Source organism: Haemaphysalis longicornis, unplaced genomic scaffold, assembly GCF_048455015.1.
Source record: "Haemaphysalis longicornis isolate Haplotype H1 unplaced genomic scaffold, Haemaphysalis longicornis Haplotype H1 scaffold_4, whole genome shotgun sequence".
Classification (NCBI taxonomy): Eukaryota; Metazoa; Arthropoda; class Arachnida; order Ixodida; family Ixodidae; genus Haemaphysalis; species Haemaphysalis longicornis.
The window spans coordinates 15,707,318-15,734,376 of record NW_027526361.1 but is presented as its reverse complement, the minus strand read 5'-3'; the positions used below and the strand labels follow the sequence as shown (position 1 = coordinate 15,734,376).

The window sequence follows — 27,059 nt, the reverse complement described above, 5'->3', positions numbered from 1 at the left end:
TTGCACAGAACAAAACGTGGGCGTTGAGTGAAACAAAGGGGACTGCGGGGCAATCCCACCCTACAGACTAATTATGTCGTCCCTTTATATCCAAGCGACCAGAAACATAATGGTTGAATAAAATGATGAGCCTCCGTTTCTACATCACCCGGCAGAGTCGCGGCCCCAAAAGACAGAATGAATGGCGTGGATTAACAAGACTTACTCATTCGGATCAGTTTTTTTCCCTTTCGTTTTCCTCCACGTTTCCAGCCATTGCAAAGGAAGACGAAGCGAGCGTAGCAGCGCTCGAGCTGCTCGAGCCACGAGCCTCCGCATTCACCTTCGGGCAGGGGTCGGGTCCTGCACGGCCGGCGGCGGAGGAGGCGTGAGTAAAATTCTCCCCGGGCAGCGGCGGCGGCAGCAGCCATGGCCCAGCAAGTGAGCGAGGAGCTGGGCCGCCTCCTGCGCGAGCGCGGCCCGATCGGCAGCGCCCTGGACAAGGTCGAGCGCCACTCGGGCATGCGGCGCGAGCACCTGCTGTACGGGGCGGCCGCCCTGGTGTTCTCCATGTTCGCGGTGAACCTGATGAGCTCGTTCCTCTGCCAGACCATCAGCACGCTGGTGGGCGTGCTCGGAAGCCTGCGCGCGCTCGAGCGCAAGGACCCCGCCGTGCTGCAGAAGTGGATCTCGTATTGGCTCATCTACGCCATCCTCAACGTCATATGCGGCTGGTTCGTGCGCCTTGTGGGCCGCTACTTCGTCAAAATCTACCTCGCCAAGGTACCCTCCTCTCCCCTTATCGGCCGCACCTGGCCTTTGACCGCACTATGTCGGAAGACTCCTTTTCAAGCGAAGCTTCTTTCACTGGGATCTGGGATTTACGGCGTCCGTGCGCGTGCAGCAAAAGACAATGTGGTAAAGTCAGCTTAAAAATACCAAGCTTGCAGTCAACGAAAATGCATATCACCGGTCGCGAAGGAGCTATGCGTTATATAAATGTATGACGTAGTGTGTAACGTAGTCTGCGCTTGATAAGGTGATCAAGCGCGCGTCGTTGGAAAACGAAAGTTCGGTGTGGGTGCTTTCAGAACGCAGTCATCGCCAAAGTCTCACGCCGTTCAAAAGATGATTTCTCTACCTCAAGCTTATATGTCTCATCACTTCGGGTGCATCTGCAGTGGATTAGTTGCCATTAATCGGCACAGTTTTTAATATCAGTAGAGCCCAAATAAGTATTTGCGCGTCTTTAGAGGGATTACCACCGCCAACACTCAAGAGTAATAGAATTTCCTCGCTCCTTTCACCTGAATTCTGCGTAATTTCCATGTCATGTGCTGATACGCTTCGCTGGTCATACACTTTAGCAGGGCCGGAATGCGAGATAATTTCTTGCTTAGTCTCGAGGAGCTTGTTGTTTGGCTATAGCGTGGTTTTCATGCAGTATAGAGCTCGCTAACTTTTATAAAAACGTGTTGTTGGGCGAGTTGGTTCGTTATTTATGAAAACATGCATGGTTTAGTGCAGTAAAGACAAGGACGGTTAACAGAATGGACGGGTTCTTGTCCAGTCTCTTCACCGTTTTTGCCGTTACTGGGCTAAACATTGTTTCCATAAATCAGTAACCTGCCCCTAATAAGTCGCGGATTAAACGCCGGAGAATTGAGTCCGACGCAGGCGCATTTTTAAAAAATTGAAAACTTTTTAATGTTGCGGGTACCTTTAACGTTTTTTGGGGCTGTTATCCACTTCCCCGCGGTAGGACGACAATTAAATCTTCAAACCGAGGATGTTGGCGCGAGTGCAGGGGTGCTGGGCGGACCATGGGGGGAGGGAAGGGCGAAGGAGAGGGGCAGTTTATATTCTTCAGTTCATGAACCAAAATATGCCACAAGCCTGATTCTATTTTTTAAGTTAAGTGCAGAGTACTTTAGGGGCCCGCCTTGTCGTTGCTCGTTCGCTGTCAGAATGTCACCGCGACTGCCGGGATCAGGTGGCGCAGCGAAATTACGGACCCAAGTAGAGCCCCACGGCGTATACGGTAACGGCGTAACGCAGAGGCTTCGAAAACCAAGCAGTTTACACATTCATAACCGTTCGAAACTCCTGAACCGCTGGCGCTCGTCACAATCTCGGTGATTCGCTGTTTAGCGCAAAGAAAACTGCAGGTACATTTTAGGCAAAATCTGTACATAACAGGAAGCCCCCGCGTCCATTTTGTTAAGAACGCCCGTTGGGTTGGTTTATACTATGGTAAACGAAGAGTGGCTGCCAAAAACGACGCGTTCCAAACTGCGCAGGAAGGCGCCGGCACGTGCGGGATGAAAGAAAGCAGGAAAAGAACAAAACTGGACAAAAAGAACAAAACGTCGTTACCCGCAGTGAGCTCGTAACGACGACACAGCCCATTATGGCGAATCACTGCTCTACACTTCACGTTGAGTGGAACGGCTTTAATTTTTTCGCAAACGGTGCATAAGACCCACTACCCTTACCATCATGCGGCCGACGGCACGCCTGACCCGAGTTAGTTCTACGTGCTGCCGTGAAGTTGCTTGAAGTCTGAAATCATTGGTCCGCCTTTTCTGCACTCCCCGCGCCCTTTCGGGGCATTGGCGCCACAGTGCATAGCACTGCCACCGGCTGTCTTCTTACTACAGTAAAACCCTGCTAATTGGGATTTCACGTGAGCGGAGTGAATGCCCGAATTAACCGAGCGTCCGAATTATCGCAGGTCCAGTCATAACAGAAAAATGCTTTCAACATCAATAAACTAATTTTTTTTAAGTCGGTGATTGTCGTTTGATTCGCGGCGGTAATGTGCGAGGAAATCACTGTTTTGTGAACTTCCTGGAGGTGGTTCAGTCCGCGCACACCGCCCGGCGAAACAATAAGGAATCTGCATGCACGCAGATTCCCTGTAGGACGGTAAACGCACGTGCTGTCTCCTTCAGTGTGAGGCGCGGGCATTCGTTGTAATCATTAGGGAATTCGTCAGCCGACTCGCCTTCGGCTTCATCCAAGACCTCGGCGACGATGTCGCTGTTTGTAACCATCCCGGCAACGGCAACGCCATTGTCTGTTGGCGATGTAGTCGCAGAGGGGTACTTCAGGCGGCATGATGTTGTCAAAGCGCCCGTCTTCGATTTCTGCAGCAGAAATCGGATTTCTGCTGCGAATCCGCGAAGTAGCTGAAGTGCGACCGCAGCGGACTGCGCTGCTTTTCCCCGCCTAAACTCGGTGGGGTGCCCAAATTAACCGAATTGCGGCCGCATCTGTGATTAATGAGTTTTCAGCCCTAGACAATGTAAAATTTGTACGGGGCCGGACGCCGCGTCCGCAATTAACAGAAATGCCAAATTAACGGGGGCCGAATTAACGGAGTTTTACTGCAGCTGCAGTTCGGGTACTTTTAGCCATTGCAAAAAAATTAAAGCCCACCTCCCCTCGCGGGAACCCTGGTGTCATGCGACGCTGAAGGGGGTTCTATTGTGCGTTTCAGTTGGGTCGATTACTCGAATTGCGTGAACAATCGTCGGGTAATGAGAGAGAGAGAGAGAGAGAGAGAGAGAGAGAGAGAGAGAGAGAGAGAGAGAGAGAGAGAGAGAGAGAGAGAGCACGCGTAGCGCAGACGACCGTCGACTGAGAGACCGGCCGGACCGCGGCACTCCGCTTATATGCGCAGCGCGCCCGAAGGTGAGGAGACCGCGGAGAGAGAGGGCGCTGCACATGCGCACAGCGTGCTTGCGCCGCGCGCAGCCCCGCCCACCGGCGGAGTGAGAGAGCGCGCCGCACTGCACGCGCCATAGATGTTGGGGGAGAGGGCGCGCTATCGGAGAGAGGAGAGGAAGTGAGCGGAGGAGAGAGGCAGCTGTGCGGACGCGGACGACGACGACGACGAACGCAGGACAGGGCCGCCGGCAAGAGATGCTCCTCTCAGCGTCGCATCTAAAATCTAAAAACAGCCCGTAAGTTAAGTAGATATGCAGTAGACAGAAGGGGCCATAAAGATTTGTTAGTATTATCAGAAATTCGTCTTAAACTGAGGTTTTTTGCATTGCGGGCGTTACAAGAGAGCAAAAATGTTCGTCTTTTTGTGTCAACGGGAGTCCACTGTATTTAAAAAAAATGGATGAATGTTTTGCTGCGAATATTACGTGCTGGTGACGCCTCTACAGGTGCCGTCAAAATTAACTGTAACAGGGTCTCGTAAATATACAGGAGTTTCTTCTTCCGGAAACTGTCTGGCTGCATTGGTGTGCGTTTAAAGGAGTCGTCCCTCATCGAAAAAGCTTCCTATAAACCGGTAATGGCTGTCATAAAGACAGTAAGACAAATGGGTTGTGATATTCACAAATGCTCGTTATAGTTACTTATGACGGCACCTGTACATTTCCCAGCCTACCAGGCGAGAGAAAAATAAATTACATCTGCGCGATTTTCGAGCACACGTAACAGCACAGAAGTCAATGATTTTGCGAACCGTGCGGCTAGGTGCTGCTTGCTTAGGAGATTTAAATCCACGCGCGCTGCAGAGTTGGAACGAGTTTGTTGACAGCAGGTGCACGAGCTGGGCACACATGCCTTCGAACGCCTCTTCCGAGTTTGTCGGCGTTTAAAATTTCCCGTGGAAGACGCACGCCTTGCATCGGTACCAGTAACTATGTGGTTTCTAGCGCGCAGTCTTGTTGACGCGACGTAGAGCGGCCTACCAGAGCGCTCGCACGTGCAGTGTTTACTTTAAAAGTTTCAGCTCATTGAGCCTCGAACAGTAAAGTCAAGCACCCCGAAAGCGGCTAAATATTCGCACCATTGTTTTTAGTTTTTACATGGCCAAGCGTAGTTGGCGTTAAGGCGAAAGTAGAATAGATTTTTTCGTTGTTCCACATAATTTGTTTTAGGGGCGAAGCCCCTTAGGGGCTGGGGCTGTTGGCGTCTCCTGCCATCGTAATCGTCGTTCGTCTCATGTAGTCACGGTACTAAAACCCCGGGGAAACTCGTTTACGCCTCTCGCTGGAGCGTTTCGTAACGCGTACGTACTAAAAAAAAAAAAAACCGGGATACTCGTTTACGCCTCGCGCTAGAGGGCTTCGCGCTTCAAAGACAAGAGACGTTTACAGTACAGCTGTATACCTGTACCCCCAACGGTTACACCTCCGTTAACAAAAACGCCAAGGTTTCACTTTAGTGGAAATGGCGCGGAATTTTATTTTTCTGACGACGCTGGTAATTGGTTCTTCAAAGAGCGCAATTTTCTGTGCGTTTTCTGAGTACACACTGCCACAGCTAAGATGAGCTTTGGTGTTTATGTATATGCTTAATCTTGGGCAACTCGTACATCAGAACGAAAGGTGTCCCGATTATTAACATTAAATTGCCTTTCATTATTTGCTGCGCCCAGCTATGCAGTGCCAAGTTGTACGCACCATAGGAGTAGTCATTGTCATATCGTCAGTTTGAGTACCAGTAAGATTATGAGAGTTGAGTAAGATTATGAATTATGCAAAATAGTGTGCATCGGGTGTTTGCAAAGAAAAAAAAACCTGAATATCCCAGTAACAAAGTACTTACCACAAAAATGATTCACGTCGCAGCTGTCTCTACAAAAACATACTGTATGGTTTAAAAATGAACGTGGCGTTACAGGGTGTTTGCTATGGCACCGAAAGCGCGTAAAGGTGGACAAAATTTACTTCTCACGCAGAAAGAGGAAATGCAAGAACCTCCACATTGCAAAGTGCGAAGACGTTGTTTTAAGGTTGCTTTACATGAGAGCGCTAGCTTGTTTGTTTCCTGGTTATATTTTAATGACCGCAGATCCTGTTTGTCGAACGAATTCTTAGTTGGGAATATTCTGTTCGTTACTGTCCTTCGCCGTACGCCTTTGCCTCAGCAAGACTGTCATAGGACGCTGCAAATTCCGAGCGCCAGCTTCACCTTCGTCGTCCGACTGTACCCGTTCATTACTATTGATTCCTTCCTATTTCGTTATTTGCCGTCCCTCGTTGAATACAGACCTTTTTCAGAACGGGAGTGCAGTGTGCTTACACGCAATCTCCTCGTATCTTTGAAAGGAGGCGGGTAAAGCGCAAATAGTAATACCGGTGGCGGAGTCGCCGTACCCTATAAGCCCCTACCCTGAAAACCCAGAATGTTGTCCAAGTCAAACACCTACTTGGCAAACGCAGGTTTTACAGAACCCTGAATACCAACTTATAGCGTTTTGTTAATTGCACTTACGCTTATACTCGGTGAAAACTTAAGAACGGCACCGGAAGTTGCCGCTGTGCCTTATCACCGTAGCCGGATGTTTCTCCGCGCGGCGCAAGTAGGGCGTTACTGGGAATATTTTGAACATGGCGTGAGCCGTTCCCGTGATTTTTTGGACTTAATATGCTTATAAACGACTCCAGTGACGACAAACAAACTGCGTGAGACAAGGCAGACGATATCACGCATTCATAGCAAACCCCTTTCAAAACGCGCGCGCACTGACGTCACGGGTCCGGCGCTTTGGCGGAGCGATACACTACATGAGGTGGTGCCGTTCTTGAGTTGTAACCGAGTATAGTCTACTTTCGCGTTGCGTGCGGAGTCTCCCTCTCTCCATCAGCGGAACTCCGCGCGCCGCGGGGCGCCACAACGCGTGTGTCGTAGTGGAACATCCAGGCATCTGAAGGTGTGATGAGCATACATGGCCTAACGTAAACTCAGCACCCCGCCGTTACCTCTGGCACCTCTTGCAAGCGTACAAATCCCGCTCTTGTGTGGACCGGCCGTGGAACTGAGCCCTTGCACCTCCTCGCAGTTCCTACTGCTCGCCTGGTGCGCGCTGCCCGGGGACAATAACGGGGCGGACTACCTGTACGCGCGGCTGCTCGCGCACCGCCTGTTCCGGCCTCTCGTCCTGACCCACGGCGCCAAGAAGATGACGCCGCCCATGCCGACGGGCGGCGACGAACGCCGCGACAAGATGCGCAACAGGCAAGACGCGCGGCGTGCAGACTAGGCGCGCCGCGGCAGTTCACTCATGGTCTTCTTCTCCTGCGCAGTGTGCCCATGGAGCGGCGGTCCGTGCTCTGAAGAAGAGGCGACTTTCCCGGGATGTGTGTCCCCCCGATCAGGCAATAAAATTGTTGGGAATCCCCTCTCCGGGCGTCTTTCTTCGCGCGCGCGTGCAGCCAGGCGGTTGGCCTTGAGCGCCGCAGCGCCGCCGCCGCCGCCGCCTCAGTCGCCGGAGGCGGATTTCCCCCCACAGTAGAGCCATTCGGCGACCAGCCCCCGACAGGGTGAGTGCACTGCGCGTTCATGGCACTGCCCCCTTCACTACTGCTGCCTCCGTTGCTGCTGCTGCCGCTGACCGCTTGCCGCTGCACCTGTGCCTTCGACACGGCCCCCCGCCCCGTTAGTACCGCAGGTCAGGACGCGTCAACGCTTTGTGTTCGCCCGCCTTTGTTGACTTGCTTCAGCGGGAAGGAAGCCTCTTCACGTGCTGCTTCGCAATCCTCTTCTGTTTAAAGTACGGCGCAGGAGGCTCAATCCGACCAAGCCACAAGTAGGGGACGTGTGATGTGTGCTCAAGTTTCACCGAACACGCTGGATTTTCTTGCCTTTAGGCGGCCTTGTAACTTTTGAGCGTGTCTGTCATTGCTTAGCTATCGTGCGGAATATCCTGGGAAGCCTGCTCTTTTGTGAGTAGAATACTCGCCGGTTGCCGGGGCGTGATTGTTTGCCGCGCAAACCTTGGTGAGCTACGAGTCTGCACCTATACGCCCATGTCGCTAGCAATGATGCGGGATGAAAAAACGTGTTGCCCTCAAAAGTGCAGTATCGCCTTGCCACTGCAGCAAACTCGCAGCACAATTTATCTTCGTTATATGGTTCCTGCAAACTGTAGCTCGCTTTGCACATGGACACAACTTATGTGCAAACATTTCGCAAGGAAAGCTTAGTCTAGCAGATAACACGCAAAACATATTATAGCAGGTTAACTTGTCCTTGTTTGCTAATGATGGTGATATTCAGACTCGATGCTATGCTCTGTCATGGTTTTTTTTCCTGTTAGAATGTTTTTTGGGCAGTATGAGGTGGTTAAGCCGACTCAGTGCGCGCGCAACGGTCGCCAGTCACGCGATAAGGGGCCGTTGACACGTGTGTCGCTGCGGCGCAGTCTATGCGTTGCAACCTAACTGACATGCGGTCTGGTTGAACTGACCACAGAATATCGTCCGGAAGCACCATCAATTTCTGCTCATGAAGCGTTCTCCAATATACCTCTGCATGCATGTGCTGTGCACGAAATGCCGGTTCTGCGCGGTCCCAGTCGACGGCCAAATATGCTGTGCTTGAAGAGCCCTTGGACAAGACGCAAATGATGATGATGCTACAGCTGTTCCCGCGCGTTTCAACGAGGTGTCGCAGTTGCATTCGCCGTTTTAGCGCGAAAGCACTTAGACCTACCTCGGCCGCTCTCGCGCGAACGTGCTGAAGCCGTCCGAAATTTAGTTTATGGCTCGCTTGCCGGATGGTTGATGCGCAATTAAAGAGGGGGCAACGTATGCGCCGGCCCGCCGTTAGGCCTAACGTCATGCTTTAGGGTCTAACGCCATCAACCGGTACCCGCAACATGCCTTGTACAGTGAGCCCGCGTTGCGTGGCAACATCGTAAGGATCAACCTGAAGATTAAATAGTGTTAAGCTTAGACAGATCAGGTGAGGCCTAACGTCACTCTTTGAGGTCTAACGCCGTCAATCGCCACCGGTACTCGCTGGTGCGGGTACCGGTGGCGACGCAAGACCCCGTAGAAACGTTGGGCTTCGGCTCCGGCGTGCTGCTGCATACCCTGCAGTTGCTGCCGTTATTCTAGCAAAGCGGTGCACACACGCAGCGTTGCACACATATCCACAACGTGGTGCACATTCTGCTGTTGAGCGTGTTGCTACGGACGCTGCTGGCCCATGCACTGAGGAATCAATGAATGAAGGAGTCAATCAATCAATTACTTTCGGCGCAAGGGCTAGGAGGGTCAACCACGATAAATCTGTCTGTACTCCATGTACCCTGTCAGTGCATTCTGAAAAAAAGCAAAATGTTGCATTCGCACGGAGTAGCACATGCGCGCGCAGTGAAGTATAGGATAACGCTGTATAAGCAGGTATCTATGCTGCCTTCGCGCGGTATTCAGTGGTGGGCACAGGCAAACCACCTGTCATTTTCTTTCCTCTGTAACACGCGGCGCTTTTTTTTTTTTACTATTGCCACGTGACCATACTTCCCCACCGAGCCCTTTGTATACACAAATCCCTTAGACGACACCTTGCAGATGTCCACTTAAAGTGCGCCTATTCCGTCCAGGATAATTTCTTTGCAAGGTTCCCTAAACCAATTTGCGAATATGGGTTACCGTAACAAGCATCCGTGGACAGTATACGCGACACTGTGCGGTGTGCCGCTCGCGCAATAATACCTGCACCTGGGCTTTTCGGCACGCATGCCTCTCCTGTGGCACTGGCGTCACGACGGAGAAGCATCCTGGAAGCGCGGCGAACTCGCCCACCGGGGCCACGCGCTTCCTGGGCTGCACTGGGATCGCACCCGAATGCGGGTGCACAGCGCGCGTTTCCGACACGTTGACCTGCTCAGCGGCAGCGCCGAGGAAGCTAGCCGCTCCCAGGAAGCATGCAGTGCCCCGCCCAGTGCTCTGCAGTGGCTGCCACACTCCGACTGCGGATGCTCACAGAACGCGTCGAGTGCTACGTTGCCGTCTTCTGCGAAAGCCTCCTCCTTTTGACTTTTAAACTGCGCGCTCTTCCACGCGTTGAACATCCGAGCATTGAGGCTTGTCAAAGTGGGTGTAACTTAAGCCTCAAGATCAAGGTGCTTTGAGCTGAAGCACCGCCTTCATTGCCATATAAAGGCAACACGGAGTGTGCATTGCACATTTGGTCCATCATAACGAACGCATGAGCGTTAGAAAGCGTGGTATTCCGCGCTGCAGAAGAACGGTGACGTAAACGTCGCCTTGCATCTCATCGTGTTAGTGGCCTATGACGCGACACCGTAAACTCGCTGATGAGCCAAGCGAGAGTTACACGCTTCATTAGTCTGACCATCCGAGCGTATCTGTCTGACACAGTCTGATATGGGCGAAGGTCAGGGTGTCTCCTTCTCACTGAACTACATGCACTATGCTGGTAGGCAGACTATGTGGTTCATGTTGTTCGCCGTCTCTGACAGCTGCTGTTATCTCAGTGACCAACGGAAGCGCGCTATCTTACTACTAGTGTCAAGTTTATCAATCCGGGAGATGGCCTTTTTTATCCAGGCGGTGTTGTTCCGGCTTTCCTATTGTTCTGTTCAACAGAATGATCTAGTAAATGCGATCCCGACTGACAAGTTACAAGGGATACTCACTGGAATGCCGAATCCTCGTGTACATTCTTGCGCAATTACACCCCCTCCCTCTCCTCGGGAATTACCCCTGATGCGTCGTTAATTTTAAAGCAGTATGGTATCCGATTTGGGTTTAAGCAATCTTTCCTGTTTCCAGACGTGGTGCTAGAGTGGCGCTGCCCCCCTTGCCTACCCATGGGCTAGACGGCTGAGCAGCTTTAGCTCAACCTTGAAAGGTCAACGCGGAAGTTAATCGCGCGCGTCTGTCGCGAATGGGATTAAAATCGCACGTCTTTCCTTGTTCTTTTTTAGTTGTTTCTTGAATGCCACAGCTTTGAATGTCTGCCCTTGAGTGGACCGAGTAAGGTTACCCATTAGTGTTTCCTGGAATGAATACTGCGCACGTACCCTCCCGTCGCCTGCAGAATATCTGATAAGTGGTGACGTCACAAATCGGCCAAATCGCGAAGAGTTGGGCCGTGTGGGCTGCTTCCGCAACGCTATTTCCGGTGGCCATTCGAACACGCTGACAGATCTGCTTGCACGTTTAAATTGTGGACGTAACGTTCGCTACCAGAATACTTTAGCAAACGGAATCAGGGGACTATCAACGCACAGCCGGCACTCAGAATAGGATATCCACAGCAAAGTACAGTATACCAGCGCTTGAAGTTTACAGCGCAGTTCGTTTTCAATAAGCTTTTACATTTTCAGTCATTTATATTTAAGAGTCTGGCGGAAACGGGGAAGAGAGAGTGGGAACTTTATTTTCTATTGAGGGGGCTTGATAGGAAGAGGTTTAGATGGGAAAATAGTATTCTTTTCTGTTGTCTCACCCCCATTCATCGAGGTGCGCTCAGAACTCCACTGTGAGCTGACTAATAATATGAAATATATGCGGCACTTGGCACTTTTACGACGTCGCCCAAGTGGGAAAACAGAATTACTTGTTGCAAGGAATTATAAGAAAGCCATGTGTTCGTAGCGGGGTGAACACATCTACTCGGAATACACTAAATATGGGGAGGGGGGGGGGGGGGGGGGTACTGATATCTGTCTCGCCTATGGAATCATTGAAGGTCATACAATAGCGCCATGTAAACAGGTTGCTGTGTTGCCGGAAAAGGATCTCAATACCGCGGTTATTCTTAACAGTGAAACTATAAAAATCCCAAATCACGAATCTTCATAAACAGGGCAGTTTTATGCAACGCTCTCTACAGTCCTGTGAAAAACGACGAAAAGTTCAACGAATACATTGGTGGCGAGAGCAAGGGGATGCGAAGGACGGAAAGTGGGACGACGTAGATGGGGCGACGATGATTCTCGACGAGGAATCTAGAAGAAGATGACTCTTGTACGTGGAAAGGGGCGACCCTTGCGAAGGGCATGGTGATGTTTTGCGTCGCTATGGGAATGGCGAGGAGAACAGGAAGCCAGGTGGGTGAGGGTTTTGAGGAGGAGTTCTTTGTATTGCCCATGACGGTGCATCCGCACCGCTGACGAAGGTGAGACGTCAAAAAAAAAAAAGGGGGGGGGGGGGGGGTAGGTGCAGAGAGCGGAGATACCTGGACGCAAACTCTCCCGTTAAGCTGCATGAGTTCCTTTCATGTCCCGGTGTTCAGCTGATGAGAGAGCCCAAGCCGTTCCAACTGATGAATGATCCTGTGATCGAGCGGGTCGGTGATTGATTGATTGTAGGGTTTGACGCGCCGACGCAACGCAGGCGATGGACCGCACCGTAGTGGAGGGCTCTGGATTAATTTTGACCACCTGGGGATCTTTTACGCGTGCCGAAATTTCGAACACACGGGCGTTTTTACTTTTCGCCTCCATTAGAAAAGCGGCCGCCGTGGACGGGAATCGGACCCGCGTCCTCGTGCTCAGCAGCACAACGCCTTAGCCACTGAGCCACCGCGGCGGTATAGTGGGTCGGTGGTGGTAGAGTTCTTAATGGGGTATAATGCTTAAAACGAACTGGTAAGGATGCGGATATCGGTCATGCAAGAGGAAATCCAATGTGTGGGTGATCGCATAATATTCTGCTTCAGTTGAGGTGGAATGTGGAATGTAATGCACATGGGAGCCATTAATTGATGGCAGATAGAGAGACATCCGGGCTGCGCCGACAACGAATTAAGTGACACTGGCATGATCAAATATACCAATTTCTTCAGTTCGCTTGGTTCTATTTCGTATGGCAATTCAATTGACGCGAGTGCGGCGGTACTAGGAGACAGGATGGGTGTGCTGGGCATTGTGCTATGCCAAGGGGTAGAGAAATTGGAACGACGGGTGGAGACTTTTAAACGTTTTAAGCCACGGTCCGAGTTACTTGGTAGGTAAGGCGGCGTTGGAAATCGGGTTGATCTGTTTTGTTCTTGGACAATAATCTTCAGTAGAGGAAGGGGTACAGCAGTAAGGCGGGTACAGATAGGGAGGCCGGCTGATGAAGCGCAGATTGGCTCTGTACATGTATACGGTACGGTGTACGCCCGTGTCTGAAATTGAGCTCATTGGCTTGAGCCAGTGCGTGATGGTGTTTGCCGTAACGGCTCGTGTTAATGCTTCGGGGGTTTGACCGGCGCCACCGTATTTGTTGCAGGGGCGGCGAATAGTATGTATAATAGCTTTGCACTTACTTTTCAATTGTTCAATTGGTCTGATGACCAGATTGCGGGGCTATTTTTGTGGCCAATGGGGACGCCTATGCGAATGAGGCAACACAGAAGTGCCAGCAAGTGAAATGGTGGGAAGTTGGTAGTAGTTTTCGGGCGGTTTGGGCCAAAATAGGGGGGGGGGGGGGGGTGCTCCGTCTTGTCAGGGACGAGTTTGAAGCCAAGGGAGGTAAGCGATGTCTATAATAGGCTGTTCGCCGCGGCTGGCAATTTGATCCGCATTTGTTCTGGTGGGAAAAATACTTCTGATTCTGTCCCGAGGGTGATGACGCCTGCGTAAATAGTAAAGCGGGCTGTCGAGCTCTTTTTGACACTTCAAGCAGGCCAGACTGAGCAGCTTAAGTCGAAGTAGAAGATGCGAGGTGTCCATCCGGGGTGGGAGCCTTGTAACTGAATGGGGCGAGCGTGGAGAAAATTCCTAATCAACGTCTGAGGTCTCTTACTGGGGCATCCCTGCTTACTAAGCTAGGAAGTACCCAAATGCTATCGTAGAGGCTGGGAACGAGGTTAGTCTGGGAGGGCTGTACATATCGCAAGTAACGAATCAGGCGATCGTTTATGAGGCGCTCGATAAGCTCGCAGAGATTGAGGGTGAGTGATATTGGTCGAAGACTGGAGGGGTCGGTTGCACTGAACCGGAGTTTTTTTGGGCCTGGGATAGGGAATACGATTGTGTGTTTTAGGTGGACGGGCAAATCTCCGGATTCACGCAACCTGTTGATGGGGCCGCGGAGGTGAGTGAGGGCAGGTGGAGGTAGATGGCGAAATTGTTTGTCATGCCTTGGGGCCGACTGCGGTTAGCCCTGGTATAAGGACGCAGAGAGTTCGGAGGGAGGGAATGGTAGACTGAGGTCATCATTGGACGACGAAATGGAAATTTCTGGTAGAGGCAGTGGCGGCGTAACGCTGGTGCGGGGAAACATGGTAGTCACAATGTCGTGATCCGTTCCCCGTGATTCTTACTTTAAAGAGCCGCAGTTAGGGTCATGCGTTCTTTTTTTTTATTATTATTTGGGCCTAAAATGGGGCGCACAGTGTCGACAAATTGGTGTTGTAAAGCTGTCGATGGTAGGAGTTGATGGCTTTGTGTTTGTTATGTGTGTGCATGGAAAGAAGGTGAGGCTTGCCAGGGGAGCGGTACAACTAAGTGAGGTTAATAAACCCGTTTCCACGGGTTGGTGAGGCGATTGTCAAGAGTGGGAGTGTCGGACGAACATGGGGTCACTTCAGTAGCCGGTTTTATGAAGCAGTCGATTAAGTGGGTAAATGCTCCTGGAGAATCCTGGGGTTCGTTTTGAAGAATAGAGTCTGAAAAAAGCCCCGTCAATTTTTGGAAGGGCCTGTTTAGAGCGGCTCTTTCTACCGTGGCAAACTACAAGGATGGGAAAGTGACCTCTACCCCAAGTGGTGGATTGAGGGGTCCTTAATGAGGGTAGGCGTCGCTCAGGTGAGATAAGGCGTGGTTCTTGTTGTTAGCATGGTACGATCCAATACGCGTCATATGAAGGGTTTGTTGGAAATAAAAAAAAAAGACTTATTGAACTCCACGGTATTGACGAAAGTGAGGATGCCGGAGTTAAAATTGCCGCCGATGACGGGTGTTAGGGAATTTATTTGGAAGAAAAGGCATCTATGCGAAACTGTCCTGACTATGGGGCTGTGACAATGGCTTCTATATACTACAAGGCAACAGTTCACTCGTGGTCCGCAAGAAGGCGGCTGAAAACCGCAGCAACTTCGCGATGATCTCCACAAATTCTGGGAGACAACTCCAAGTTGTCACGAAGCGCAATAGCGTAGCCGACTGCAGTGGTTGTCCCAGCTGAAGCGCGGCCACAAGTTGTTTAGGAGACTGATGCACTGGTGAACTTCGTGCAGCGTAAAATCCTGGGGAGTGTAAAGAGTTTTTCAAGTAGTCTAAAGGAGGGACAGGTAGTTCTAACTTTCAATAAAGTGGTCGATTGTTGGTGCTGGAAGCTATGGCAATTTAGCTGTAAGGCTATGGTAGAAGAAGCAATGGCCCTGGTTGTGGTCTTGGGATGGCATTTTCGTGTGTGTGTGCGTGTGTGTGTGCGTGCGTGTGTGTGTGTGTTTGTGTGCGTGCGTGCGTGTGTGCGTGCGTGCGTGTGTGTGTGTACTCTTTTGGCCCCGGGCGACGTGAGAGAATTGAACAGCAGTCACGCTAAATCACAGTTTGTGCAGTTGGGTGTCAACTTATATAGGCGCGCGTGCGTGCGTGCGTGCGTGCGTGCGTGCGTGCGTGCGTGTGTGTGTGCGTGTGTGTGTGTGTGTGTGTGTGTGTGTGTGTGTGTGTGTGTGTGTGTGTGTGTGTGTGTGTGTGTGTGTGTGTGTGTGTGTGTGTGTGTGTGTGTGTGTGTGTGTGTGTGTGTGTGTGTGTGTGTTTATATCTGCTTTCCGAGTCAGTGTACTTGAGTGAGTTTAGCGTACTTTAGTGAGTAACATTTGGGGAGCTGTTGTTACGAGCTATATGTTGGCCGGGTGAATGGTTTCTGTTGTTTTTTGATTTTTTTTTACTTTGGCATCTTCTGAATTCCATTATTTACGGTTTAAGCTGTTGATTCTCGGCTTGGAGCTCATTCGGCTGAGCAAGGATAAGTGTCATGTTTATATCCGGTTCTTTTTACTTGCGAGGCCTTTTGGGTTTTCTTTCATATTGTAGCGGCTGCTGGGAAGGGAGACTATCTACCCAAGATATACCTTGCGCGTGGTCTTTGCCAGAGGGTTTCTTTAAGGCTTGGGAATTCGGCCTGTGCAGTTGGAGTCGGGGCGATGTGTTGCAGTTCGTCGCAAACCACGCAGTAAATCGTGGGGACGCAGTCATCTGCGTCCAGGCAGAGCTTGCGGCATTTACGACAGGCTGTAAGGGCAGCCAGTATTTGTCTATGTGACCTATGTCGCGGCAGTTGTAGCAGACCATGCGGCGTGGCTGAAATGGGGACGCTTCAGCAATGGCCGTGCAATAATACTTCGCGACTTTCGGCGCGGTGGGAGAATCAAATGTGAGAACTGCCCTGTTCGATGGGCCGAGTCGATGGCATGCAGGAATTGCGGCTTGTTCGTGGTGCGGCGAAGAACTGCTACCATACCAGAGTTGTCCCGCCATCAGCACTTCCGGACAAGCAGGAGCCAAACGTCAGTAGTATCGTGAATGAAAGTTGGTCTCGTAACCTCACATTTGCCTTACGCATTGCCTCCTGCAGTCAGTTAAGCTTCGAGAGGCTTGCTTGAGCGAAATTCGGAACCGCACTTCCCTTTGCGCAGCTTTAATAGACGTTATGCTCAAAGCATGGCAACAGCGGTTGCCTTGCTTCGCTGCTATCGCCTCGCATTAGGGCGGCCTAGCAGCAGTCCCTTTCTCGTACGCGAGCTAAGGAAACTTGCTTATCGCGTGGGTAAGTTAAGACGTCGGCCTTGAAGTAGCTCAAAACAGTCGTTTTGCAACCGCGGTAAACCTTCGGGCATCCGTAGTGCCCTCTCCGGGGCATTCCTTTCGGAGCCCGTCTAGGCGCAACCGTTTGTATGCGCGCACGGCGTTGTGCGGACGACGCTTTTGATGCAGCGCAAGCCTCTCCTGGCGCTCCTTAACGCCTCGTGAGTGACGGCCTCGCTGTTGTTGCTGCTGCAGAGGAGGTGTCATGCGGCGGCTCAGCGTGCTTTTGGCGCTAGGCCTGCTGGCTCTGGTGTGGGCTGCCAAGGAGGACGAGGAAGAACAGCCGGAGAAGAGGCTACGTAAGTTGCGTTGGGACTCCTCTAGAGCGCAAACAGCCGTCCTCCCCTGATGACAACCGACTAACATCGCGTTCATTTCACACGCACAGTGGTGTTCCCGCCTTCCGAGCTCCCAACGCCGGGCGGATTCTGCCAGTCACCGCTGGGAGTGAGCGGGCGTTGCGTGCCGTACCAGGAGTGCCGGTTCCTCTTCGATGACGAGTTCCTGGCGCGGCGCTCGCTCTGCGGCTTTGTACGGCGCCAGTCGCTCGTGTGCTGTCCGCAGTCCAACGGTGGTGGCGGCGGTGGTGGCGGCGGCAGCGGCGGCGGCGGCAACGGCTTCGGAGGTGGATTCGGCGGCAACGGCTTCGGCTTCGGAGGCAACGGCTTCGGTGGCAACGGCTTCGGCGGCAATGGCTTCGGAGGCAACGGCTTCGGCGGCAACGGCTTCGGAGGCAACGGCTTCGGCTTTCCGCCCCAGGTGCGCCTTGTAGACCATCTGCCAGTTGGCAGGCCCACTAAAAGGTACTGGGGCCTTGCAGGTGCCGCGGTTCCCAACCCCAAATCGACCGCTGCAGCCAAGCCGGCCTCCGTTCTTTCAGGGTGGTGGTGGGAGCGGGCCGAGGCGCCCACCGAACCCACCCAAAGTCCCGAGACAGCCACAGAAGGTCTGGGGCACCCGAGGTACGAATCGCGCGGGAAGCGTTCGGGGTGCTTGCCTCCCTGCTTACGTTACAAATGGACCTTTACCCAAGTAGCGCTTCGCGCATGCGCTACTCTCGCGCCCAACGAGAGATCCGCCATTATTGGGGGAAAAATGTAGACAAAACGACGCCATATTGAGTTAGCCAGTTGCGAACGCCGATCCAGCTAAGCGCTGCTCCGTTGTCTGAGCTCTGAAAGTGGCAGACAGGTGGGCGCTACGGCTGCCATCGAACAATTTCTCTGCCACCAAAACCATCCGGGGTGCCCGGGACGGCTTCCTCAGCTGCGCAGGGCAGGCGGAAGAAAAAGGGGGCGTGTTCTTCTATAAGCCCCAAGTGTGTTTCGGGCGGCCACAGGGCTACGCTACTGTAAAAAGGTCCACTTTTGCACGAATCTTATCTCCGGGGTTTGGAAACCGGTGCCTTAATTTTCCCCGCGCTAACACGTTCCACTCCATTTCTACGCAGACATTCTACCTGAGTTAGTTGCTCAAGCTTGCTCAAGCTTCGTTGGCATGTACTAAAAGACATTCCAAATGGCTTGCACTAAATTACTAACGGTCGCAAAGACGAAAGTACGGAAGTACCAGGTGTTATAGCGCTAGCTCTTGCACGTAAGAATATGTCGGCTTTCGATCACGTCGGCGCTAATACCGTCATCATAGATTACGAAGTTGCCTAGAGAAGTGCTGGCGCATCTCGATTGGTTCCATCCCGGGGCTTATAAGCGCGGTTCATCTTCCCAGCAAGTACTAGTGTTGTGCGGCGGAAATAGAAGAACGGGGTTATAGCAGCCAGGGAAACTGCCTTAGCGCTGGCTGATGTTTATAATTCCTAGAAATGAACATGAAAATTCATTCAGATTTCTTCCGAAGAGGGCCAAAGCAAAACTCGCATTGCAATCTTGTAATCTTCCAGCACTTTTTATTATCACTAAGTGGGGCCGTTTCTAAGGGCGCGATATGATACGGCCCACGGTGTATGCCAAGCTCGAAATCTGTATCACAGATCGTTGAGTTGTTTCCCTTGCTGCGAGCAAAATTTTGTCCGCACGTTCATACAGGTACCTTCGAACGTAGTAGTTACAAGGGTTCATGCGTACCCGCGACCTTTCCAAAGTTTCCTTCCAACATCTCTTACATGCTTCGAGGCGGTCCTTCAGTTTGGAGGTACTGCTGTAACCGCACACAAACGCAAAGCCTTACATGACATAGAAAGTCGCTCAAATTCGCGAGCCCGTGCTCTAATTACTTTTTAGGGAAGCTGTACCGGCACGTGCGTCAGAGAGAGAGAGAAAGAGAGAAAATAAACTTTATTTGGGAACTCAAGTCCTATCCGTGACGTTATTATGCGTCCTCAAAAGAAGCGGGTGTTTCACGGTCCTCTGCCGGTGGCGAGGTTGGGGGAGGGGCAATGTGCTTCAATGGGGGCAGTGCGTCAGGACGCATCGGCATCACTGTTTGTCTACGAATGCCATTGTTATCTTGCTCCTCGTTACAGACAGTTTCACATGCACACACGGGGATGCACCTAATTTCCTCGACGAGTTCTTTAATAAGGATTAAACATTAAAACCCCCTGCTTCACATGCTCGAATTTCAAGCGCAAAAACTCAGATAGGGTACGAACGCGACAAAGACAAGCGCTATCTTTCGTTCGTCCCCTGTTTGAATTTTCGCGCTTGAAATTCGTACAATGGATTACCAACTAGCTCGAACCCGCACGTTTTTACATGCTCTGTTGCACATTTTTCCAGAAATGGCGACCAGTGCTTGGGCAGCCGTGGACTTATACCCCTGTTACACTAGCGTCCCAATGTCATTTGAACCAAATGTCATTTGACTCAAATGCGAAGTTGGGCTGCTCCACTGGGTTTTAAAATGCCATTCGGCTCAAATCACATTCGAGCCAAATGAGCTCCCAGAGAGGCATTTGGGGCTCTCAAATGCCATTTCTAGCACTCTCGCGCACAGCGTGCTAAGTCAGCACAGACAAATACATTACTGGCGTGCTTAAAACAAACAAAATATTCTTAATGGAGGGACTTTTGTTTACTTCTTGTTCACTTAAATCGTGATATCAAGATGCAATAATTCCGTAGTCTCAGCACCAGTGCGAGCAGGCGACAAACCAGTGTGGCCAGACAGCACAAAAACCCTCGATTGCGATTCAGAATTAAGCGAAAACCGTGTCAAAGCTTACGTTATTGATGATTTGACATTATTTTAATGTCAAAGACTGCTGCTAAATTTGATTGTTGCATTATTGTGTAAAAACAGAACTCGACAGCAGCAGCACCATGCAGCACGGCGAGCGATTGTTAAAGCTTTCAAATGCCATCAAAATTGCAGGGGAGCACGGCGGATTCCGAATAGCATTCGAAACACCCCATTTGACTCAAATGACATTTAGTTTAAATGACATTCGGACCCTAGTGCAGCCGGGGTATTAGAGGGGGAATGATGAAATGTTTAGTGAATAAACGATCTTTGCGTTTTTAGCGCATTTTCTCTCACCTGCCGTCGCAAGCTTTTGGAATTTGGTCCCCCTAGCGCTATTCTCGGGCAGAGAGAGAGAGAGAGATAATTGACGCTTAATAAAGTAAATGGTGGTCGTTGAGCCGTCACTAGTTGGGGTGGGTTTACCTCAGTCCAGGCACCCTTGTGCATTGGCTGCAGCCCTGGAAAGGGTGAGAGGCAGATGTGAAAAGGTGGGAGGCAACTTTCCTTTATTGCCTATACCCGCATCCCTGTCAGCAGCCCTACAGTTGCAATCAGTGGACGTCGTCACAGGATGAAATAGTGTTCTCTTCCGCAACGATTGTTGGGACACTCATTTAGACCAATCGCGTTCCGCCTTGACAAATGCCCGAGCGGGGTAGACGATGCCACAGAGTCCCAACTGTTGCGCGAACAACAGCTTTCGAAGGACATTGCGAAAGGCAAGGAGCGCGCATCCAAAAAGTGAGCTGCTGTTTCTGCGCAAACGTAAACTCGCTGTTGCTATTACGCACCAAACTTCTACACGGTATTCTTCTGTTTTTCTCCGTCGCTACGCGTGTACTCACAGCGGGTGCCTTGTTTGGCAAACGATGCCTACTCGCTTCGACTTGTTACGCCAGCGACCCGATGAACTTCCTCGTATACGAGGGGAGGGAATGCGAGAAGTACTACGGCGGCGCTGTTTCGTTCGAGACGCCGTCCGTCTTCGGCCTTGGAACGGCTTCAGGAACGAACGCAAGCGCCTCGGAGGCGCCTTTCATGGACGGAAATGTGGCCGCGAACTTGCTGTACACAGCAGCAGAACAATATGGCTTGTAGTGAACGTCCCTGATTGCCAACGTGCGAGAGAAGTTGCGCGACGAACCAGTTGCCGCAGGTTTTCGAATGTTTGTGGGTCCCCCCTGGAGCGAGGAGAACTAGTTGTGCATGTTGTCAGCCGTACAGGTTCGTCTCTCTCTCTCTCTCTCTCTCTCTCTCTCTCTCTCTCTCTCTCTCTCTCTCTCTCTCTCTCTCTCTCTCTCTCTCTCCAAGCTTGGCTTACCCTTTCGGCAAAGATAACTGTTTTCATGACACGTTTACTTGCAATGTTTTTCGCCCATTGGTATCTTCGTGTGTTATGTTGTCGCGGCTCTTTTTGAGATGGAGAAGAAACTAAAATGAATGAGAGAGGCTCTACGGCCCGAACCAACAGCTCGGAATTTGAATTCTACATCAAAGAAGGAACGGGGAACAAGGGTCATCGTGCTGAATGATATAGTCTTCCGCTTCGCCTGTGGCTCTTAACTGGTATTTGCGCGTATTTAAGCCAAAAGACGCATTTGAATAGTACGCCTTTTTCAAGCGTAGACAATATCTGTAATTTGAGGACGCGAGTTTAATCTCTTTCGCGACAGCCGTTTCTTTCTCTTTTTTTTTATGGAGACGAGAAACCAAAACGCCGCGGTTGCCCAGATTTCGGCGCCCGTGAAGATTCATTTTCCCTCGTTGTCACGTGTTCTCTTGTTGCCACATCATTGGTCCGCAATGCAACTACGCGCCGTTTACCTTGACGCGCTCGGTAGCGGCGAGCTCAAGGACACGTGCGTCGATGAACCCCTGTGGCGCAACGCGTCACGCTGGACATTTTGTTGTCAAGCGCGATGCCCTGAGGAAGTGCGATACTCTGACGAGTATATATACTCGTCAAGGTATCGCACTTTCTCAGGGTATCGCGCTAGTCTAAAATCCCAACAGGAATACCGCAAAAACCTAACAAGAATTTCTGTCGTACGACAAAAACTTTGTTGTGACAACAGAAGTCATGTTGTTATGACAAAGCCATCTCTTGTTACGACACACATTTTTGTCGTAATGACAAAGTCAATTTTTTCTCAACGACAAACATTCATGTAGTCACAACAGAACTGTCATTTACGCTACTCTTCACAATGGGCAATAACATCCATACGATGTGCAACTAGTGACGGAACATCAGGATCACGACAAGACAGGAATTCGGCACGACGGAACATCAAAATCAGGACAGGAATATCACACACGACAGAGAATCAAAATCACAACATGACAAGGATACGACAAGACGACAGTAGGGCACGCGAAAATACGGCAAACTACAGAAAATTTTCTTGTCGTCTTTTTCGACTGGATAAGACAAACGACCCGAATACCAGAACCACTGTGCGACTCGCCCTCGCTTCCACAGAAGCCAACCTCTCGATCAAAATTCACGTTATTCTGGGAGCAGCTGCACAAAACAAAGCTTAGCTTCTTTTTTTCTCTCTATTTCGCTTTCCGGCCGGAGCGAATAGTGGCACCGGCTTTTCCTTGATCACGCTGCGTGGTAGAAGGATGACGAACGCGCTCGCTTTTCTGGAGCAGTGTTGCCAGTTTTCGCCGCCTTCTATCTCAGTGATGAACTGCTGAAATTTATACATTTTGGCCCCTTAACTGGTGGCGTGTAGGCTTTTCAGCCCAGGAGGAAAATTTATTCAAGCAATGAGTTTTAAAGGCGGCTAATAGCGCGTAACGTTTCAGTAGAGATGTTATTCATTCATTCAAAGCGTAAATTTAAGTGTAAGTTGAGGGGTCGCCGACAGATTGGAAATGAGGCGTCCAACGCACAAGAGCCTTCATGTGTGTTGGCGTAGCCAGGAAGCACGAACCGCCAAAGCGTCGTAATGCTTCCTGGGCTATCCCCGGTGGGACCCCAGTGTAACTCCGGTGTGACCCTGGTGCGAAAATGTCGAAGTGCAGCTGAGTGTGTTCCTTTGCGCAGACTGCGGTATCGCCAGCAGCGCCCTGGTGCGTATCGTGGGAGGCCGGGAGTCTAATCTAGGAGCCTGGCCTTGGATCGTGAGTATTTTATATCTTGCTTTTACGGGAATTCGCCCGTATATCTGAATCTAAAAACCACATTAGACGCATATTTCCGGGCTTCGTGTGTCCTCTGCTGTCGTCCTGTGTCTTGTCGTTTGCGCTGTGGTTCAACATGCATCACCAACTCGCGCACGTTTTCATGTTGTTAAGCTTTACTTCTCAGTTAACGCAAATGTAATGATATATTACTCGAATATGAAATGCAACCATATGGAACAATATGTAACGCAACTGCAAAAACGCGCGTAAGGAATTCGAGCAATGCGCTTTAAACATTTAACTTAAATTGTTTAATCTATTCGTAGCTTTTGTATGAATAACTAAATCCCTAGTTACAAAAACTGATTCTAGGACTTTAGGTGCTGAAGGTACACTGAAAAATCGGTGGAAATACGTTTAGGTCATTTACAATCGTAATAATAAAATGTCTAAAAATACTGAAAAGTATTACTTTAGAGTTAGACGCACAGAGAGAACACTTAATTTAGTGGCGTGAGAGATGTTACGCAAGTTACGAAAACACGTTAAAGCCGCACGTACTTCACTCACCCGCGTTTACGGTAGAATGTCTAAATACTTGGAAGATTGCTTGTGCTTTCTATGATTAATTCGATAACCAATACGATAATTTTACGGGCGTGCGAGAGTTGTGAAATCACGTTTAACGCGGGTGGTAATACATTGAGCACTGTTACTGCTATATAAAAAAGAACACTTATCAATGAAATTTCTGATAACCTTGAAATGTGTTGTCACACATCGGTGCGAGTATTTTTTTTTTTTTTGAAATCGGATTATATAACTCTACTGGCCAATTTTCTTCTCAATATTTCTGAAATTTGTTTTCAGACATCTGTAATAATCTTAGGGCACAAAACCAATACAACTTTTTTACTGGCGTGATATGCATCGAGTGATCACTGAAAAAGCGTGATTCGAATTCGAAGGGCGTACACTGTTTTAATGTGGTAGCATTTATAAGGCCAAGCATTAACAAGCACCGATAAACCTCTACGGTACGGACCCGCCGCCGTGCTGAACCCAAGGACGGGGTTTCGATCCCGGTGGTGGCGCCGTTTTTCTGACGGAAATGGAACCCCAAAACGCCCCTGTCTAGGTGTCGGCACACGTTAAGGATCCCTACGTGTTCAGAACTAATCCGTAGCCCTGCACTTCGGCGCGCCTCATAGCCCGGTTTTAGCTTCGGCGCGGTAAATCCCCAAAATTGGACTTCGATGTGCGGTACTGCGTAGGGTTGCTTTCCTACTGACTGCAACTTTGCACCCTCGCTGAGTTGATAGCACCAGCTAACGAACGTGCATGGACATAATGTGAAGTGCTCGCACAAACTGATATGATAGTGGGAGTTGCGTGGAAGCACCGTTAGAGGCCCTGGTTGCGGTATGTCTAGATAAGGTAACAGAGTTTCGACACTCTTTTCTCTTATTTTTCCGTGCCGCCGCCGTGATCATTGGTCAGTTTGCATCGCGCGACATTTATTTACACAGCGACGGTTCATGGGCACCGCCATTTTATTGTTTATACGTTTTCTGTCGGTCAACTGTGGTAGGCTTAGCTTCCTGCTCTGCGGCTGTGCTCTACTGGCGTCGTCCCGAACGCGAATCAAAGATTACGCGCTTCGCAGCATTTCAGCGGCAAAAGTAAGTTCGAAGATGTCGTGTTGCTGCGTCTTCGGCCGTGTTGTTTACAAATGACCTAGTCAAAGTTAGCGGTGAGGCCGCAGAAGCGGAAATCTGGCAACACTGGTAAACACCAAAATGGCCACCGTTGCTCACTTGCGCGCCTCAGTGACGGCACTCGGTATCTTATCTAGTGACACTAGCAGCACCGATAACGCATCTTGTCGGTCAAGGTCGCGGCATATTGCCTGCGCGACCAAACCTCGCGGAAAAGCCCTCGGAAGCTCGGCTCTGACGCCCCCACCGACCACTCGCAGGCGCTGCTATTCATCGACGTGCACGGCAACGGCGTGCGGTCCCCTCTGTGCGGCGGCGCCCTGGTCACGCCCCGGCACGTGCTGACGGCGGCGCACTGCACCTTCAGCGGCAACCGCTCGCTGACGCCCGAGGCGTTCGTGGCGCGGCTGGGCGAGCACGACTACCTGAGCAACGACGACGGCGCCAACCCGGTGGACATGCCCGTGGTGCGCATCGACCGGCACGCCGAGTTCAACTCGCGCACCTACCTCAACGACGTGGCCGTGCTCACGCTGCGGCGGCCCGTGCCCCTGGGCAAGGACGTGCAGCTCATCTGCCTGCCGTACGGGCCGCTGCGTGAGGACGCCTACCAGGGCCGCATGGCCAACATCGCCGGCTGGGGCGAGCTGTACTACGGCGGCCCGTCCAGCGCCTCGCTGCAGGACACGCGCATCCCCATCCAGAGCCTGGAGACGTGCGGAGAGTCCTTCAAGCGCACCAGCATCACCTTCACCGACCACTACCTCTGCGCGGGGAGCCTCAAGGGCGACAAGGACGCCTGCAGGGTCAGCCCTTTTCTCCCCTCCTCTTCCTCTCGCGCGCCAGAAAGACTGCTATTGTCTATTTGTTAGGGATAGACCGACACCATGCGTGTTTAATGCCGATATTTTGTACAGACAGACACACGCCCACACATTCTTGGTGAAATGATAAGAAGTGGTATCTTTCGTCATGCTGCGCCCATCTCTGCGCGTGCATGGATTGCAAGCGGTACCGTATATCGGTTGCAGTAACAAGCACAGAACAGCTTAATTGACTATTTTGAACCACCAGTGAGATCATGCGGGACTAGGTATACATTATAATGTACGAGAAGACCACAAGCGACATTACAAGCGTTTATTTATTTATTTTTAGCATTTGCCGCCAGTGGATGCGTATTCTTCGCCATGGTGCATGTTTAATGTTCCATAAAAATCGGAAGCCGATCGTAGACGCGGCCGCATTTTCTACTAATATGTCTTCGCTGTAATACCCAGCGAGCTAAAGAGGCACCACGGTATATGCTACGGCCGCCCGAAGAACGGCACCGGGCCTACGGTTGACGACAGTAGTAGGATAGCGTCGCGGTTTTTAGCGCCCCTTTCGCATGCCTTGTTTGCACCCCTTTTGTTCACCTCTCGATATACCTGATGCTTACAGCTGTTTCCTTACCCGTCAGTGGAGTTCAGTTCCCCAATACAGCGCCGCTGTACCCTTACCCACTGTCTTACGACCCTGCGGAAGTAATCTCAGTGGACGGAGACGCATGACAGTTGCAGATCACGTGGTGGTGATTTAGCAGTGAGGGAATAAAAGAAAACAGCTGCACGCGTCTGGTTCTGCAATACAACAGGCCTAAATGTATCAGCTTTAAGATGGCGGACACAGCGATATACATTCTACCTGATCAGTTCCTACATTATCTCTGCCGCCGGTATGGGTCAATAAAACCGACCGCACTTAGAGAACCGCTATAGTGTCCGCTCATCACTGCGACTGCGTTTATTATAAAATCTTGTCGGTGGCAAACCACGTGTGAGCGCCAAACGTTGATGCACCCTCTTTTTCCGTGCGCAGGGCGACTCCGGAGGTCCGCTCATGCTGCTCGACCAGGAGCAGCGCTTCACCATCATCGGCATCACGTCATTCGGACGCCGCTGCGCAGAGCCGGGCTACCCGGGCGTGTACACGAGGGTCGCCAAGTACCTCGACTGGATACAGCAGAAGCTCGTGTGACCACTGCGCGCACCCCCTGTAAATAGACCATTCCCGCCGGCGCCCTCGATCCCTGTCCGAGGTCCCACTTCCACCAACACCTGCGCGCCGTGACAGCACACATTGGCCCCCCACGCCTATAGACGCCGGAGCTCCCTGGTATCGACAGTAGCCGGCAGGGTGCGTGTCCGTACTGCTGTCAGTTCATTAGAACACTCATGAGCTAGCCCTCCCGTTGTACGAGTCTCGAGAGCAGCAGTCAACAACTCCGGCAATGCCATCCAATTCCTGGGGCCGACCGACACGCTAATCAGGCTGCCAGAGACTCGCTCTGCTGCTAAAAGCTAAAGGTAATGCAAGTAAGACAACAGACGGGAAAAAAAAGTGTGGAGTTTTCTAGAAAACCGCTCACCTGTACACATCACCTGACTTCGTTTCTAAGAATTCGCAATGAACACCTGTACCATCTGGAGAAATAAAAATGACGGGTCTCCGGAAACAAA

General features: G+C 51.1%; 2 protein-coding genes across 4 annotated transcripts; both read left to right on the top strand.

Moving 5' to 3' along the window:
- LOC144178305 (receptor expression-enhancing protein 5-like) lies at positions 1-7,165 on the top strand. Its single transcript, XM_077706055.1, has 3 exons — positions 1-762; positions 6,788-6,963; positions 7,032-7,165. Exons 1-3 carry the CDS (start codon positions 409-411, stop codon positions 7,060-7,062), a joined length of 561 nt encoding a protein of 186 aa, XP_077562181.1. The 5' UTR covers positions 1-408; the 3' UTR covers positions 7,063-7,165.
- Positions 7,147-27,059, top strand: LOC144178300 (venom protease-like). 3 transcript variants are annotated; one of them, XM_077706040.1, is made up of 7 exons: positions 7,147-7,268; positions 16,697-16,800; positions 16,890-17,260; positions 17,322-17,463; positions 22,761-22,837; positions 24,819-25,364; positions 26,419-27,059. In XM_077706040.1, exons 2-7 carry the CDS (start codon positions 16,707-16,709, stop codon positions 26,575-26,577), a joined length of 1,389 nt encoding a protein of 462 aa, XP_077562166.1. In that variant the 5' UTR covers positions 7,147-7,268; positions 16,697-16,706; the 3' UTR covers positions 26,578-27,059. The 3 variants fall into 3 exon arrangements, with proteins under 3 accessions (XP_077562166.1, XP_077562167.1, XP_077562168.1); XM_077706041.1 differs by having other exon boundaries at positions 7,257-7,396; XM_077706042.1 differs by lacking the exon at positions 7,147-7,268 and adding an exon at positions 7,403-7,534.

Coding starts and splice junctions, on each gene's coding strand:
- LOC144178305 (XM_077706055.1), top strand. CDS start 409: ATGGCCCAGCAAGTGAGCGAGGAGCTGGGCCGCCTCCTGCGCGAGCGC. Junction 763..6,787: donor TCAAAATCTACCTCGCCAAG/GTACCCTCCTCT, acceptor ACCTCCTCGCAG/TTCCTACTGCTCGCCTGGTG. Junction 6,964..7,031: donor CGCGACAAGATGCGCAACAG/GCAAGACGCGCG, acceptor TCTCCTGCGCAG/TGTGCCCATGGAGCGGCGGT.
- LOC144178300 (XM_077706040.1), top strand. CDS start 16,707: ATGCGGCGGCTCAGCGTGCTTTTGGCGCTAGGCCTGCTGGCTCTGGTG. Junction 22,838..24,818: donor TAGGAGCCTGGCCTTGGATC/GTGAGTATTTTA, acceptor GACCACTCGCAG/GCGCTGCTATTCATCGACGT. Junction 25,365..26,418: donor GCGACAAGGACGCCTGCAGG/GTCAGCCCTTTT, acceptor TTCCGTGCGCAG/GGCGACTCCGGAGGTCCGCT.